A 15,236-nucleotide genomic window follows, 5' to 3' on the forward strand; every position below is an offset into this window, starting at 1 on the left:
ATATTTAGTGCAGTTCTTACAGCGTCATTTTGCAGGATTTGCAGTTTATTGATGTTGTGTTTGCTGGTCCCAATGTATAGCGCGTTTCAATAATCGATTTTGGATAGGATTAATGCCCTGCCCCAAGTCGTGCAGCTTAGTGTGGAAAGTAATGGCTTGCATGCATTAATTAGCTTGCAGGTGTATGACGTAGCCGAGGGCTGAATCAAGATAAAAACCCAAGGTATTTACCTCATTACATACTGTAAGGATATTGCCATCAATATTAAATGAATTGAATAGGTTGCTTAGTTTATTTAGTCGTACTGAGGAGCCAATGAGCAAGAGCTTACATTGCCATTTTCATGAAGTACTGCATTTTGCAGGAAAATACAGGAAGTGAGAGTGAAAAAGCACAGCAAATATAGTGGGAATTATTGCCAAAGTTTAACAGAACAGAATATTATCATTTACGCCCACCCCTCCTCACAGAAAGCAGATCTGGGAAGTGGCTCTTGCAAGTATGTACAATATCATCTTCACCCACGCGTACTTGTTCTTCATCCACCTCCATCACCTCTGCCTCCACATCTGGATGTAGCAAAGCTGAATGGGAAACTTAAAAGGCCAAATGATCGACCTTCTGCCAGTGATACTGTAAAGACAGCCGACACCTGCTGACATTGAATAGGCATAATGATTCGGAGCACACATTCCTTCTATAGCTCCACCCAAGTCAAATCGACAGAAAGCAGCCACGTTGACAGCCAGACTGATTAATTCACACAACTGGTGCTTAGACAGGGGCCAGCATAAGACTGTCAACGTGAGAGATCCTAAATGCCTGCGTTTTCTGACTGAAAATTGTCCTACACAACTCTGCATGTCAACACAAGTCCCATTTGGCAATGAAAACCACCCATTCCACTTGCTTACAGCTAGAACCTAGTCCTACTCCGAGGCTCTCTTATATTTGATCTGGGGCCGCTTTGATGCTCGTGTCAACCAGCGTGACTACTGGAGAACTACACAATACGGAAACGTTCACTGGTGATGCAGTGAGGTGATCTTCAACACACATTGACCCTGCAGGCCATGCATCCTTGTCCTTGTTTGGCAAGGAGGCTAACGTGTGATGGGAATTGCTAGTTTATCATTGGCTTTTTCTAAGGCACTCTGATTTTACAGACTCAAAGCTATGGCATGTGTTGGGCCTTCCATGGTGCAAGTTATATAAGAAGAGTGGCAGATACAAATGTCCCGTACACAGTGTCGAGATGGATTTCTACACTCTGACCTGGTAGGCAGAGGTTTAGGAGGACACCCTAGTTTAGTGAAACAGGCGAACCTTCTGGACAAGCCAGACCAATCTAGGTAGCTTGGCAGGCGTCCCAGTAGGGGTTAGAGTGATCAGAAGTCCACAATGAGCACACACAGTAACGAACCACAGATCACTCTTAGACAAATGTATATAAAAAACATAACTATACATTTATTGTCGGCTGGACTAACTGACACAAGTAAACTTCAGTTATGTAAAAACAGTTCCCACACAATTCCTATAATAAGTAATATATATACAATACGTTTTTTAATGTGACAAAGGAGTAAAACACAGCCACCACGTGTAAGGAGAAGGGTGAGTTAACACACTACAAGCATTAGACAACTCTTCTGAGTCGTTCCCCCAACTTACGCAGAACAGCCCTAAGAAGTAGGGAGCCTTGTGCTCAACAGTACAGTTGTGCGTAAAAACGCACAATCGCGCAGGTTGAACAATAAGTGTCTTCTTGTCATGACCCTTGCCCCTGGCCCTCACTGGCAAGTCAGCCTTCCAGTTAGGGTCAGGTCAAAGGTCTTAAAACCTCACCCAACAGGGGGCTGACAGCATGTGCAAAACCCTACACATACTGAGCTCAAAAGGAGTGAAATCGGAGGGTGCTCTTCTCCTTTCTCTAGACGCAGAGAAGGCGTTCGACAGGATGAGCTGGGCCTTCATGGAGGGTGTTCTATCATCATTGGGGATGGGACCCAAATGGCGGGGGTGTATAACAGCCCTTTACTCTCACCCCTCCGCACGAGTGGTAGTGAACGGGGGTGAATCGCAACCCCTTCCACTGGAAAGAGGCACAAGACAGGGGTGCCCCTTGTCCCCCCTCATATACGCATTAGTTATGGAGTCCTGGGCTATAGCGATCAGGGGGAACGACAAGATCCAAGGTGTCAAAATAGGGGAAACCGACTATAAAGTAACTGTTCGCTGACGATGTCCTCTTGTACCTCTCAAACCCATCTCAATCAGTCCCTAAGCTGTTGAACAGCTTAGAAAGATATGGGTCCCTTGCGGGCTACAAGGTAAATTTAGACAAATCAGTTGCTTTTCCAGCAGGCCAGCTCAAAGACACAGAGAGGCAATATATAGAGGACCTTCCGTTCTGTAGACAGACTGAGGGATTCTGTCACCTGGGGATCCAGATACCATCAAATTTAGCAGACCTTTTCAAGGCAAATTACCCACCCCTCTGGTTGGCGATCAAGCGGGACCTGGAGCGCTGGACAAAATCCGGCCTCTCGTGGATGGCTCGCCTTAACTCCATCAAAATGGTGATCCTCCCCAAATTTCTATATCTATTTCAAATGTTGCCAACCCAGATACCGAAACCATTCCTCCTAGAGGCCAAGCGGATCCTTCTCCGCTACCTGTGGGCCATAAAATCCCACAGGATCGCCTACGACACTCTCACAAGGCCCAAAGACGAGGGCGGAGTTAACTACCCTGACCTAGACACATACTATAAGGCATCACAATTGCGAATTCTGGTTGACCACCTGGTGATGGGCCCAAAGAAACAATGGGTGGTATTGGACAACACACTTTTCTCCCCAGTCACATTAGATGAGTGGCTATGGGTTCCCAAGGCATCTATCCCAAAAAGGATCCTGAAACACCCGGTCCTGGGGGTGCTATGGTCCATTTGGAAAGAGGGGGGTTATCTCAGGTGGCTCACAACATGGCCTTTGCCCCTAAGCTGCATCTGGGCCCCCCCACTATGGGACGGGATCAATGAACTGTTAGCCTTCCAACAATGGTACAAGGCAGGCCTTGTAGAGCCGGACAGCTCTGGGCGGAGGGGACGTTTATATCTGTGGGGAATCTGAAAGACGCCCTGGGCCTTCCCAACCTCTCTCCCTTTCGACACCTGCAGCTTAAGGGCGCCCTTACTGAGAGTAGATGGGGAGACACGCTCAGGAGGGATTAAACTGACTTCGAGAAATTCCTTATAACACATACAGGGACCAAAGGGGTTATATTGCGGCTCTATAGCTTCTTGCTGCTCTCCACCCCGCGGGACCCCCCACCCTCCCAGACACAATGGGGAAAAGATCTAGGCACTCCCATAACTGAAAAGAAATGGACTAAGATCTGTAGACAGGCCAACCGCTCCACATCCGCGCCCCAATATCGCCATCAGGCCCTGAAGCTGATCCACAGATGGCACTACCCTCCACAGAGGATAGCCAGAATGAGGAAGGGATATGACCCCCACTGTTGGAAATGTCACACTGAAAAAGGGGACTATGTACATATGTGGTGGAAGTGTCATGTGGCGCAAACCTATTGGAGTGAGGTCCTGTCATGGATAAAAGAGGTAGATGGAATTGGGAGAACACTATCCCCCTGGTTGATGTTGTTTGGTGTCGGGGAGGTGGGGGGTCCAAAGGTGGAACACAACCACATGCTGCAAGTTATGCTAGTTGCAGCCAGATGCTGCTGGGCCCAAAAATGGAAATCACCCCGACCCCCGGGGGAGGGGGAGTGGTTTTCGAAAATACGTGCAATCTACGACATGGAGTTCTTAACTCACCTGATTGACGAATCCAAATCTAATATCGAGGGCCTATGGCTTCCTTTTTTCGATAAATATGGGAGGACATCTTAAGACATGAATAACATCTCGGAAGGCCTTCCTGATCCGAACATTACGGTATGGACACTCCCCCCGGAGTATGGAGGGATCTTTTCCATGTGGGCTCCTCCTCACACATCAGCAGGCACAACGCTATTATTAATTGCTCATTATGCAAAGAAAAACAATACATCCTCTATCTGTAACCTAATGTGCACCTGGTACTGCAGACAAGACAAAGAAGATACTTTGAGGCCACTGTGATTCACAAACCCAAGCTCGATACCAGACACGCTGGCGCCCGTCCAAAGCTCCACACCCGCAATTTAGGTCTGTTTTGCCCCTCGCAGCACAAATCACCTGGCCATTAGAGAAGGCAGCTTGTCCCTGCTTTCTGATCTTTTCTGATAGGTTGGGGGTCTAACAGCTTTATGGTTGGTGGTCTGGACCAGTTGGTACCTTGGAATGCTGGGGCCTTGGGACGGGGGCATCTGGGCGATATTACTTAGGGCTGGGATGGGGAAAGGCCAGAGGCTTGTGCCCTCCTTCTCATGGGATTGCTTTTCGTTCAGAGCTTTCAGCCGCCTCATGTCCTTGCAGGGTGCATTCCTTCCGGGGAACGAATACTGGCAACATGGGACAATGAACGGCCTATGAATCTCTGCAGCTCTGGGCTTTCTCACTGGTGCCCATGATATAACCTACTCCTGCATGCATTTCCTAATTTCCACGTTTGCGTCCTGGGCCTACAATCCTAGCTGTAGAGTAAGGCCTTGATTCCAATATGGCATCTACTTTCAAAGATGGCGCCTGGTCCCCAATGCACTCTATACCAAAAGCATGCACTAACCCACCTACCTGTGGCCCCTATCAGCACCCCCTCTGCCCTCTCTAATCCCCTATACCAAACTTCCATGTCTCTGCCTCACCCGAAACAAAACCGTTGGGGGTCTGGAACATTTGTCCCCCCCTTCCCAACACCACAAATGATCAGACCGAGGACTACATTATTTAAATAAATTCCAAGTAGCAGGGAAAGTCACTCCCTCAATGGAAGAATCTACTACTGTCCTGATCTTAAAACCGAGGAAACCCTCACAGGAATGTCAGTTGTACAGAGCAGTCACCTTATTAAACATTGATGCCAAGCTTTACTCCAAGGTACTGGTCACAAGATTGGCAAAGGTATTACGCATGCTAGTCAACACAGACCAAACGCGATTGTTCCTGGAGAGAAGCACACATGGTAATATTAGATCAGTTCTGGATCTGATAGGCTGGATAGTGCTGGATCTGATCGACATCACCAGGAGGGATAATCTGCAATTAAGGGCCCTAGCGTTGGATAATACAAAAGCCTTTGATAGGGTGAGCTGGCCCTTCCGATGGGAAGTTCTGCAGTCCTTTGGCTTTGGGCCGGTGTTCCAACAGATTCTTCTGGCTAATTATCACTCCCAAACTACTTAGCTTCGGGTTAACTGTGGCTATACGAATCCTGGGGGTATCTCCCGAGGCACCAAGCTGGGATGCCTACAGTCCCCCCTGATATTTGCACTCATCATGGAACCCTTTGCCCAAAGAATAAGAAACAACTCTGAGATACATTGGGTAGATAAGATCCCATAAGAAATGGCCCTCTATTCTGACAATGTAATGCTAACACGGACGGATCTTTTGTCCTCTACTGGTGCCGTAATTTCTGAATTTGCACACTTTGAGGAGGTGTCAGGATTCTCGGTCAACTACCATAAATCGGTTGCTCTAGGTGTCCGGGTGCCGCATGATCCCATAGTTGAACTGCAACACTCTGTACGTTTGGCAAGTTCTTCCAGTTAAGATCCTAACCCCAGCCCTCATGGCATTACAATGTAAGGTCCAGAATTGAAATTGGGCGGGCAAAAAACCCAGGATTCCTTCCACAGTGGTGTTGGGGGAAGTAATCTTTTCCCCTGGAGGGAGAGTGCCTCCTCTGTTCCATGGGTCGCCCTTGAACAAGCAAATTCCTGTGGTAAAATGGCATTTGTACCCTTTATGGATGCGACTAAGCTTGCCCGTACTCTATTAGCAGCCACTCTGGCATCACTGTGTTATTGGTGTAAAGATCTCCAGAAAGTGGGGGTGATTCCAGGGATGGGCCCCTTTCTCCAGTATACAGGTATCCAGAATTTTCACAGGAGTGCACTGGCAAACTTTATGTTGGATTAATGGGGGTCTTTCACATTTATCTCAGTTATATCAGAATGAAACACCTTTATCATTTATTGACTGTAAATCTCAATTTATCTTCTGTAAGAGTTAACATTTCAGATGCACCCAAATTCGACACTGGGTGTCTCATGCTAGAGTGAGGGACTGGGCGATGCATAGCCCAGCGAGTTTGGAATTTACCATCGTTGAGGCATAATATCAGCTCTTTACAAGCTGTTAGGTGTTGACTTACTGCTGTCCAATCCTTCTTATGTTTATCATTGGGAGATGGATGTGGGTAGCCCTATACCCGATGATACATGCAAATAAATATGGGCTAGGAATCATACTACTTCTAAATATGTTACTAACAGGGAATGTATGTATAAAGGTTACAGATGGGATTTGCCTCCCCTGACGTTACATAAGATGAACCCTGCTCTACGTACTGCTATCTGGCATGGGAGTTGTCTTCAGGTGAGTTATTGCCACATATGGTGGCACTATCTTGTGATTCATACATTTTGGGAAACTATATTGGTCCTAAATAAAGCAATATCAGGCGTTGACTTGCCACTGGACCCCACTGGTCGTCCTCCTGGGAAGATCACTAGAAGAAGTTTACAGCCCAACTTGTTACCCAAATTCTACTGGCTGCCAGGATCACTAATGCCAAGCGCTGTAAGAGCTGTTGGTGTCTGTTGCTCCTTCATGGGTGGATCAAAGTGTGGGACATCCTGGTCACGGAAAAACTCAGCCTGTATGAATGATAAATTGAATAAATACTTAAATGTTTGGCTTCCATTTGTTAATTACTGACAGAATGTTCCATCCCTAACTATTAAACTTGCCCTCCTCCGGAGTTATTCTGTGGTGTGACTCTGGGCTGTCGGGGATGGGACTGCTGGGCTCACCTTTTGCAGGAGAGGGGCGTATCTGTCTTTGTTGGGGGTGGGGAAGGTTTGATGTACTGTTGAATTTTCTGTCCTCTCACCACTACTGATGCTTGACACTTATGACCATATCCGTGTTTAATTACAAGTTTGAGAAGAAAAAAAAAACCTTGGGATGTGGCTAGGCGGAAGATAGTGCGTAGCTTTATTGGGGGGCGATACATCATCTGAGAATCACTGTACACATGTCCTCATTTAATTGAATACAATGCAAGGTTCTATGTCTACTTCGATTTACTGCCGGTCTTCAGTCTTCTAAAAGATGCAGAAAAATGCAGGAACATGTTAGAACCAGAGTACCAGAGAACCATGAAATGCTGTCAAATTGATTTGAGAGCAATCACCACCTTGAAGGACCTCAGAAATTAAGAGGCAGTTATACATTCAATTAGCTTACAGTGTTTTTAATATTAACAACTAACTAATAAGTGCCATCAAGTGTGCCATGTAAATGTAAAGTACTTATAATTATATAATTATAATTGTGCTTTTATAAAACGCTTAATATCAGATATAGGTGTCCAAGCACAGGATCAGGATTCGAACCTGTGTTGCGCTGCGTTTTCATGCTTCCAAGACAAACGCGTTGCCCCTGAGCTACACCCCATCACCTCACTTTCAGGATAAAATAGGGAAGACCCAAGAGAAATGATAAAAATATTTTTAAGAACTCTGGATACTCCAGGTTGACATTATCATCACCAAACAATATACACGCTATGCACATGACAATAAAATCAAAAACTCCTACCAGTTCTGCCAGTTTTCCAATTTCTCCCTCTCTTGCAGCTCTTAAAAGCAATTCTTCAAGTTTCCTTTCTCTTGTCCTCTCGGCAGCTGAAGTTAAAGAAAAGTAATACTGTAGCACGATTATCTATACACCATTTTGAAGAAAAAATAAATGCAGTTAACTGTGCTAGCGAACGGGTTAGCAATATTTACACTAATACGTGCTGGCATTCCCTTAACTGTATCCAACTTCACGTTAAAAAAATGTGAGTTGGCTTAATTTCACTTCAAGGGAAAAAGCCAGCAAAATGAAAAAATACATCATGGCTAATGTAAATATTTAAGGCACTGTTTTTAAAAGAACCAATACAAGTCTGACATCCATCCCTCTAAGAAACTCTAAGCCTAGAAGAATCCATTTTTAAAGCAGAAACCTAGACTGCTTCAGACTGCCAAATGTTCTAGACTATCTTGAATGATTGCCTTTGCAAGGTAATGAGGATTGTTGAGAGGTGTTTATTTTTCATCTGGCTGATTAAGAATGAAAAAGGTCCAACATCTCCTTACATACTACTGTTCAGTGCCAAATATGAAAATATCGAGGAACAAAAATAATGCCCCTCCCCATTCCCTGTCGTCGTGCATTTCACACACACTCAAGACGTGAACTATTACCAAATTTGGTAATTGGTCCCCTTCCCTCAGAATTTTGAGCAAGCAGCAATCCGGGACAGTGGAACACAAATAGAAATACTTTATTGTAAACTATGGGTAAATGTTGACAATTAACTGATTCTTTTTATTTTTTATTTTTAGAGTAACAGACTTAAATATTGCCTTTTTTCAAAAGAAAAGAATGAGTTTTTCGGCAGAAGTGCAAGATAGCCTTTCGTATGCCAACGTAGAAAATGATAGAATGGACGGGCGATTGGGAAAGCTGAACAAGAAGCGGAGTGAGGGGAAAATAGGAAGACTTGGTACAGAGACAGTAAATCTCCTTTAGTAGGGTAGTGCAAGATACTAGCCAACCATAGAAAGTCACAGGCCACCTTTATTGAACGAAAGATATTCAGCAAACACATAATTGGAGCAAGGGTTCCCATAATAAACACATAGCCTTGTAATTAATGCCTAGAAATAAGAAAGCATCATTTAGATGGTCTTTTTAAAAAAAAAAAAATGGGATGAAAACGTTTGCAACTTTTGTTATTAAAGGACGACAGTATTTGATGTGCATACACCAGTACAGTGTTTGAATTCTGTAAAATGACTAAGGCAGAAGACATTACAATCCCCAACAGTTTTTTGTGTATTGGCACTGGGCGTTATTTTTGTCATTCGCCCGCTCCTTCTCAGTTATTTAAACTGCAGCTTTTCAGTGTGAATTCACAATCAGAAATAGCAACACTATTAAAAGTGTGGCAGTAGTCCAAAAACTATATGTTTAAGATTCCTGCAACACCGGACACTGTTCTAGATGCAGCAGTTCTTGGTAAGAACAAAATGTGTTTTGAGTGGGTTTTCCTTTCCCACTAATACTGATATGGTCATTGAGAACCTTTGGAATCAGGATTGTCGGAAGCGGCTGCCGTATGCTTGCAGCTGTTGCGGCTGGAAGACAGGGTAGGACCAATGGTCGATCATTATGAGAAAGAACATTCCTCTTCCTGTCGACCCAAAGTCCACATGTAATGTGTCCCGGTCACACCTGTCGACATACTCATCGACCCTTGTCTCAAGACTTGGGAACCACACTTTGGGGCGTAATCTCACCTTTGTTTTCGCCATGCCCTGGTGGCCACAGTGTGCCAGTTCCACCACTCTCTCTACCAGTGTCTTCGGAACTACTATCTGGCGGCCACATAGCAGCAATCCATGGTCACCAAGAGTTTATTTTGGACCACCACAGCTGTTCCACGTTCTTGTTGATTCTCCCCGCATCTGCGATTGGTACTGGATAGTACAGACCTCCACTTGCCAGTGACCATGGCCTCTTGAATCAGTCTGAAACCCTTGTCCGCTTTCGAGGCCTCTGCTACCTCCTCCAGCGTAAGTGCCACGGGCTTTGCAGTGCCCACCACCAAGCGGACATGCTCTTCACTGTCCACCGTTGTAGTCACTTCCTGGTCACTGCCACTCCTGGGATGCTGCGACAAGTAGTCTGCAGGATCGTGGGTTCCTGGCATGTAGTTCAGTCTGACTCCATACTCCATAAGAGCTAGCATCCACTGCTCTATCCTAGGGGGTGGTTTGGATGAGGATCCCACCAAAATGGGGATCAATGGCTTGTGATCAGTAATTGCTGTGACAGGTATTCCTAGAATGTAAATGCGGAAGTGCTGGCAACCCCACAAAACCGCCAGCGCCTCCCTCTCAATCTCCGGTACCTTTGCTCTGTGGCTGTGAGCGCCTTGCTGGCATAGGCGATAGGCTTCATTTGCCCTTGGGTATCTGGTTGGAGGAGCACTGCCCTATTCTGACCGGACTGGCATCCACAATGAATTCAGACTCCTTTCCTGGATCAAAGAAAGCCATTGTTTCATTTCCCGTGAGCGCTTTCTCGATTGTGTCAAAAGCCTTTTGTTCAGTTTCCGACAACGTCCAGGCAGTGTCTTTCCTGGTCAGTGTTCCGGAGAAGCTCTGAGAGGGTTGCCAAATTCAGAATAAATCTCCCGCAATAGCTCACCATGCCAAGGAAACTCCTTACCTCCAAGATGTTTTCTGGAGGTTTCGCCTTTCGAATGTCTCTTTTGTGGATTTGGGGAAATCCCGTTGGCATGAAAGACAAAACCAAAATGTGTATATCGTCTTTAAGGAATTCATACTTTTCACAGTGCAGTGTCAACCCTAAACTCCTAATCCTCGCCATCAACTTCTCCGAAGAGTCATATGCTCGGTTTCTGATGTAGCATAGAACAAGATGTTGTTGCTCAAGTTAATCACAACCTCCAGGCCAGACAGGGCTCCCCTGATGACATTTTTGAAAAACCTTTGCCGCCGAAGAGACTCCGAAGCTCAGTCGCTTGTATTGATACAATCCGTGATAAGTCGTGAAAGTCGTTATGTAGTGCAAGTTCGGGTGTAGTTCTTACTGGTGGTAACCGAACCACAGATCAAGTTTGGAGAACAACTTTGCCCCTTGTACCTCTCCCACCACGTCATCCAGTGCAAAGAATTTCACTCGGATAACTGTCTGCATGGACCACCTGAGCCACAAACGCTCCACTGAAGGGCAGTGGTTGGGTCCCTCCAAAAGAAAATATTTTGGAACATGCCTTCATTAACACTGGAGGCCCTGGGAGTGCCCGATAGTGGTGGGTCGCTAGCGCACACACTGATTCGCCTGTGTCCACAAGCACCGGAGTCAATGTTCCACATACAGCCTGTGCACGTGGGTTGGCTTTTCTTTTTGAAGGAGTCAATGCTCGAAATAAAGAAGACCTCTTCCTCCTCTTCCTCAGCTATTTGCAGACCCTGCATCTCCTGTTCATCCATGGCCACTTGTCTTTGTCGCCGAGGCATGTCATTGGTCATTCTGCTTGGCCCTCTGGGAATGGCGACTGGAGCAGCAGCCCGGCACATTCTCGCAAAATGCCCTGCTGCCCCACAGCACCCACACACTCTCCCCTTTGCTAGACAGTCACCTGCATGTGGGAGATCATAGCCACATTTGGGGCATGGCTGTGGCGCCTCGACTCTCCTCGGGGGGCCATCTGGATCTTGATGGGCCGACGTTCAATTGTCGCCCAATCGCACAAGCGTCTTCCCCTTTCAGAGACTTAACCGTGGCGTCCATTTTGGTGGCGCGGTTGTCTGCAAGTTCATAGGACCTCCCGATCTCGAGAACACGAGTTAGCCTCAGTCCTGGCTCGCAGAGGACTTGTCTGCGTAGTTTTCCTGAACTGCACCCCTACAACAGCTGGTTGCGAACCACGCCCTCTTCGTTCTCCCAGGGGCACGTGCTCGCTAAGTGACAGAGCCTTCTACAAAATTGATCGAGGGATTCATCTTCCCTTTGCTTTTCACTGCACATGACAAATCTTTCGAAATCTTGATTCGCAAGCTGCATAAAATGTTCCTTGATCGCAGCCTGGTATGAGTTATCAGCGGGAACATGGGATTTGAAAAAGCGATGCACTTCGTACCCAGCTGCGTAGATGAGTGTTGCCACTTTGGCTTCATCATCCATCTCACCAGTTGCTTTAAAGTACATGATGAGTTTTTTGACCCACAGCAGCCATTTTGGCCCCAGTTTCGATGGAGTACCTGATGCGTTGAACTCAGGCATCAGGGCCAACGTGCCTTGCTGACGGGGCGTTCTTATACCTTGTGGGGCCCCTTCCGCCCCTTGGACGGCATGATCAGCGTTGTTCATGCTGACAGATCGCACAGGCACCTTTCACAAGGGCTGCAGTGTAAACCTCTAGGTGCATCTTGGGCAAGGTGGTCTTGTCCCAGGTTCCAACCTCAGGATGACAAATTGTGCCCTTTTAGGAGAAGATCCTTTCTCTCTTGAAGATTAAGCAAAAGGAGAAGATTTTTTTTATTTTTAAAAGGAGGGCCCCACTGGCCCCCCTTACGGCCCCTGTGGTCTTCTCAGGAAGTTCTAGCTGGTGGGCTCCAAAAATTATCATCCTTAAGGCGCACGAGCCCTCCACACGTGGAGGCGCGACCCTGGGATTTCCAAAATGGCAGTGGCAACGTCCTAGCGTGAATTAATGCTCCTGACAGGCGTCGGAAACCATCACTGATGCAAAGTAAATTGTCGGATGGTTAACACCCTGCCCAGTAGCGTCCTCGTCGCCAATGAGATATTTGAATTAGCTCCAGTGTCACACCGCTTCCTACTCAGCCGAAGACACGCCCCTCCGCTTCTACCACTATCAGCGCTTCCCGGCACACACGCTCAGATTCCTGCACAGCATTTCCCACTCACGTTCCACACGGCAGGGCACGGCGTGGCATGTTTGGCGGTACAGGCATTTATCGCCCTTCACTGCGGTGGCAAACCAAGTGGAGACTTTTGCAATCCAGGAACTCGTATCTTCCGCGGAGATCAGTGCTGCCCGGCGCGTCACGGACTATGTGACCCTGGTTTCCTAGAAACGCGGCAACGCTTTCGGTTCGCTTCCACGTGACGTTGTCACGTGTGTCCTTTCCAGGGATAAAAAGAGTTCGGAAACCGAAGGCGTTGCTTCACAGCTGTTTCAATCAGGATCACGTGACGCACTCTCTTCGTTCTACAGACCTGTTTTCATTGTCGACCTACGCCTGCTCCACGGATTGTCTCTGCTTAGCCCTTCTCTGACTCGGGAACTTTGGAACTTTGGATTGCCTATCATCGACCTACGCCTGCTCCACGGATCATCTTTGCTTAGCCCTTCTCTGACTCTGGAACTTTGGAACATTGGATTGCCTGTTGCCGACCTACGCTTAGTACACGGATTGTTTTTGCTTCACCCTTCACTGACGCTGGAACATTTGATCATCAAGTTTCTGACCTCGGATTTCCACGTGTTTCCAGTTGGACCTCGGTCCTACAATAGGTGGTTGCCTGCTATACCATACAGCCTTGTCCCGCCACAGTCTGGAGGTTCACACCTCTTCCAAGTCCTCACAGGTATTTTAGTATCTGCTATTTACATACAAGTAATTGTGTCTTGCTTTCATACTTACATAACCATTGTACCTTGCCTTACAGCGCTCAAGGGATTCTTCCGGCTGTCCCGCGTCCTGGTTTGGGGACTTCCACCTGTGGCCTTAATAATCACGCTGACAGTATTTTAGGTGTTGTCAGGGTGTTTCTTGGGGACAGAGGGGTAGTTCATACTCTACACGACCAACGAACTTCGTAACATCCAGTGACTCCCGTGGTCAGGCCTTGCCCACCGTTCCTGCAATGAGACACGACTTCACTCATCAGGCTCCCGGCGCGCACTGTCAAGCCCACTTTTTTTTATAGAACACGCACAACGGTGAACGCTGATGTTGTGCCCACGTGCCACCACCATACATTCCTGTAGTCTCTCGGCCTGTGTCGTGGGGACAGCTCGGCATCTAATGCTGAGAGAGCTGCCCTGTGTGCCTTGCCCTCCCGACTGGGTGCTCGGAGCCAGAAGAGTCGAGCGGACAGTGCTACTTTGGATGCCCAGAGCCACAGGAGTTGAGGCTTTATCAGGAGAGGCTTTGGGGAACAAGACTGTAGTGGCTCACTGTTTGAGGGACTAATCTTGGTCAGACGAATCAGCCTTAATGAGCGTACAGGGAGAGGGGGCCACAAAGGGTTCAGATGCCCTCCTAGGTGGCAAAGTAAGAGGGACTGTTCGTGTTAGTATTATACTAACGTCATCTGACGTGCAAAGTCCCCCATACATTTTCTGGTGTCTGGCCGACGATACGCGGCACAATAACTGTGGGGTGCCCCTTACCCAGAGGACTCTCTGAGCTGTGCATGACTGAGAAAGTTTAAAGATATATTACTAAATAGTGCTTACATAGCACGCATTCTACAAGTGCTTCAGGAGTGCTGACCTGCTGCAGGCTCAGACCGGCCGTGGTGGTGAGCTTGCTTTTCATCCTTCCATAGCTACCCATATTTACTTATCCAATTGCCTTTTGCCTATTATATATGAATATACCGGTCTGCAATTGAAAATCAACTGCAGATTTCTAAGAGGAAAGCTGCTGCCAAACCTATATCCAAAGGGGGTTCCTTAATCCCACCCTCCCCGACATCTGTACACCTACCCGAAAATGTCGCGGAAACCGGGAAGCCGAGTGGCCTGATGGGCCAACTGAGAAAGATGACATTCTTTTTACCCAGTGCAAGGAGCAGCCTTTTCCATAGTTACACCTTCAGGCTATCTGGAAAAACTGGTCACTTCCTCACCTACGCATCCCAGCATCAGCAGGTCTACTTCTCACCCTTCAATAAATAAGAATAATAATTTGCTTCTAAGTTTCTGTTACTACTTGCAGCGTGAATCTTTGGGGGTCTGGGGGTGTCGAGAAAGTTTGGCATCGGTGGGTAGGGTTATTAATGTCTTAGGTATAGAAGAACCTAGACTATCCAAATCGCTGAATCTGGATGGTATTGTGGAGAATACACAAAATTGTACAGAATTATTTGAAGACTGTAAATACAACTGTTGTGATGTATGCTAAATGATCTATATTGGCAATCACGGTAAAGGCATTATTCGTTCTTACACTGCTCGAAAAAAAAAGGAGCAAACAGTCGCATTGTGGATTTTATATTACAAAACAGTGGACTTCTTGCAAGGAGAATTAATCTGCATACTACACACACCAATTGCAAGCCCTTGTCCTTGTAGTGTGCCAAGAGAAGATAATCTGATTATCTTGGACCCTGTTACCATCTGCAGGGCAGATAAAAAGCTGGGGGTTAAACATGGGAATGATAGAGATATCTGAAACTGTGTGCACGGGGGAAGCACCAGAGTTATCTTATAAGCACAAA

General features: G+C 46.8%; 1 protein-coding gene across 8 annotated transcripts in view; it reads right to left on the reverse strand.

Annotated features, from left to right (window-relative positions):
- Positions 1-15,236, reverse strand: part of OSBPL1A (oxysterol binding protein like 1A) — a 2,815,351-nt gene that overhangs the window by 2,380,332 nt on the left and 419,783 nt on the right. For all 8 annotated transcript variants that reach the window (XM_069620918.1, XM_069620915.1, XM_069620919.1 and 5 more), the window contains one exon: positions 7,779-7,864. In XM_069620918.1, the coding sequence (XP_069477019.1) occupies positions 7,779-7,864 (86 nt within the window). The remainder of the gene's footprint in view (positions 1-7,778; positions 7,865-15,236) is intronic.

Source organism: Ambystoma mexicanum, chromosome 5q (genome assembly GCF_040938575.1).
Source record: "Ambystoma mexicanum isolate Mex_15411 chromosome 5q, UKY_AmexF1_1, whole genome shotgun sequence".
Taxonomy (NCBI): Eukaryota; Metazoa; Chordata; class Amphibia; order Caudata; family Ambystomatidae; genus Ambystoma; species Ambystoma mexicanum.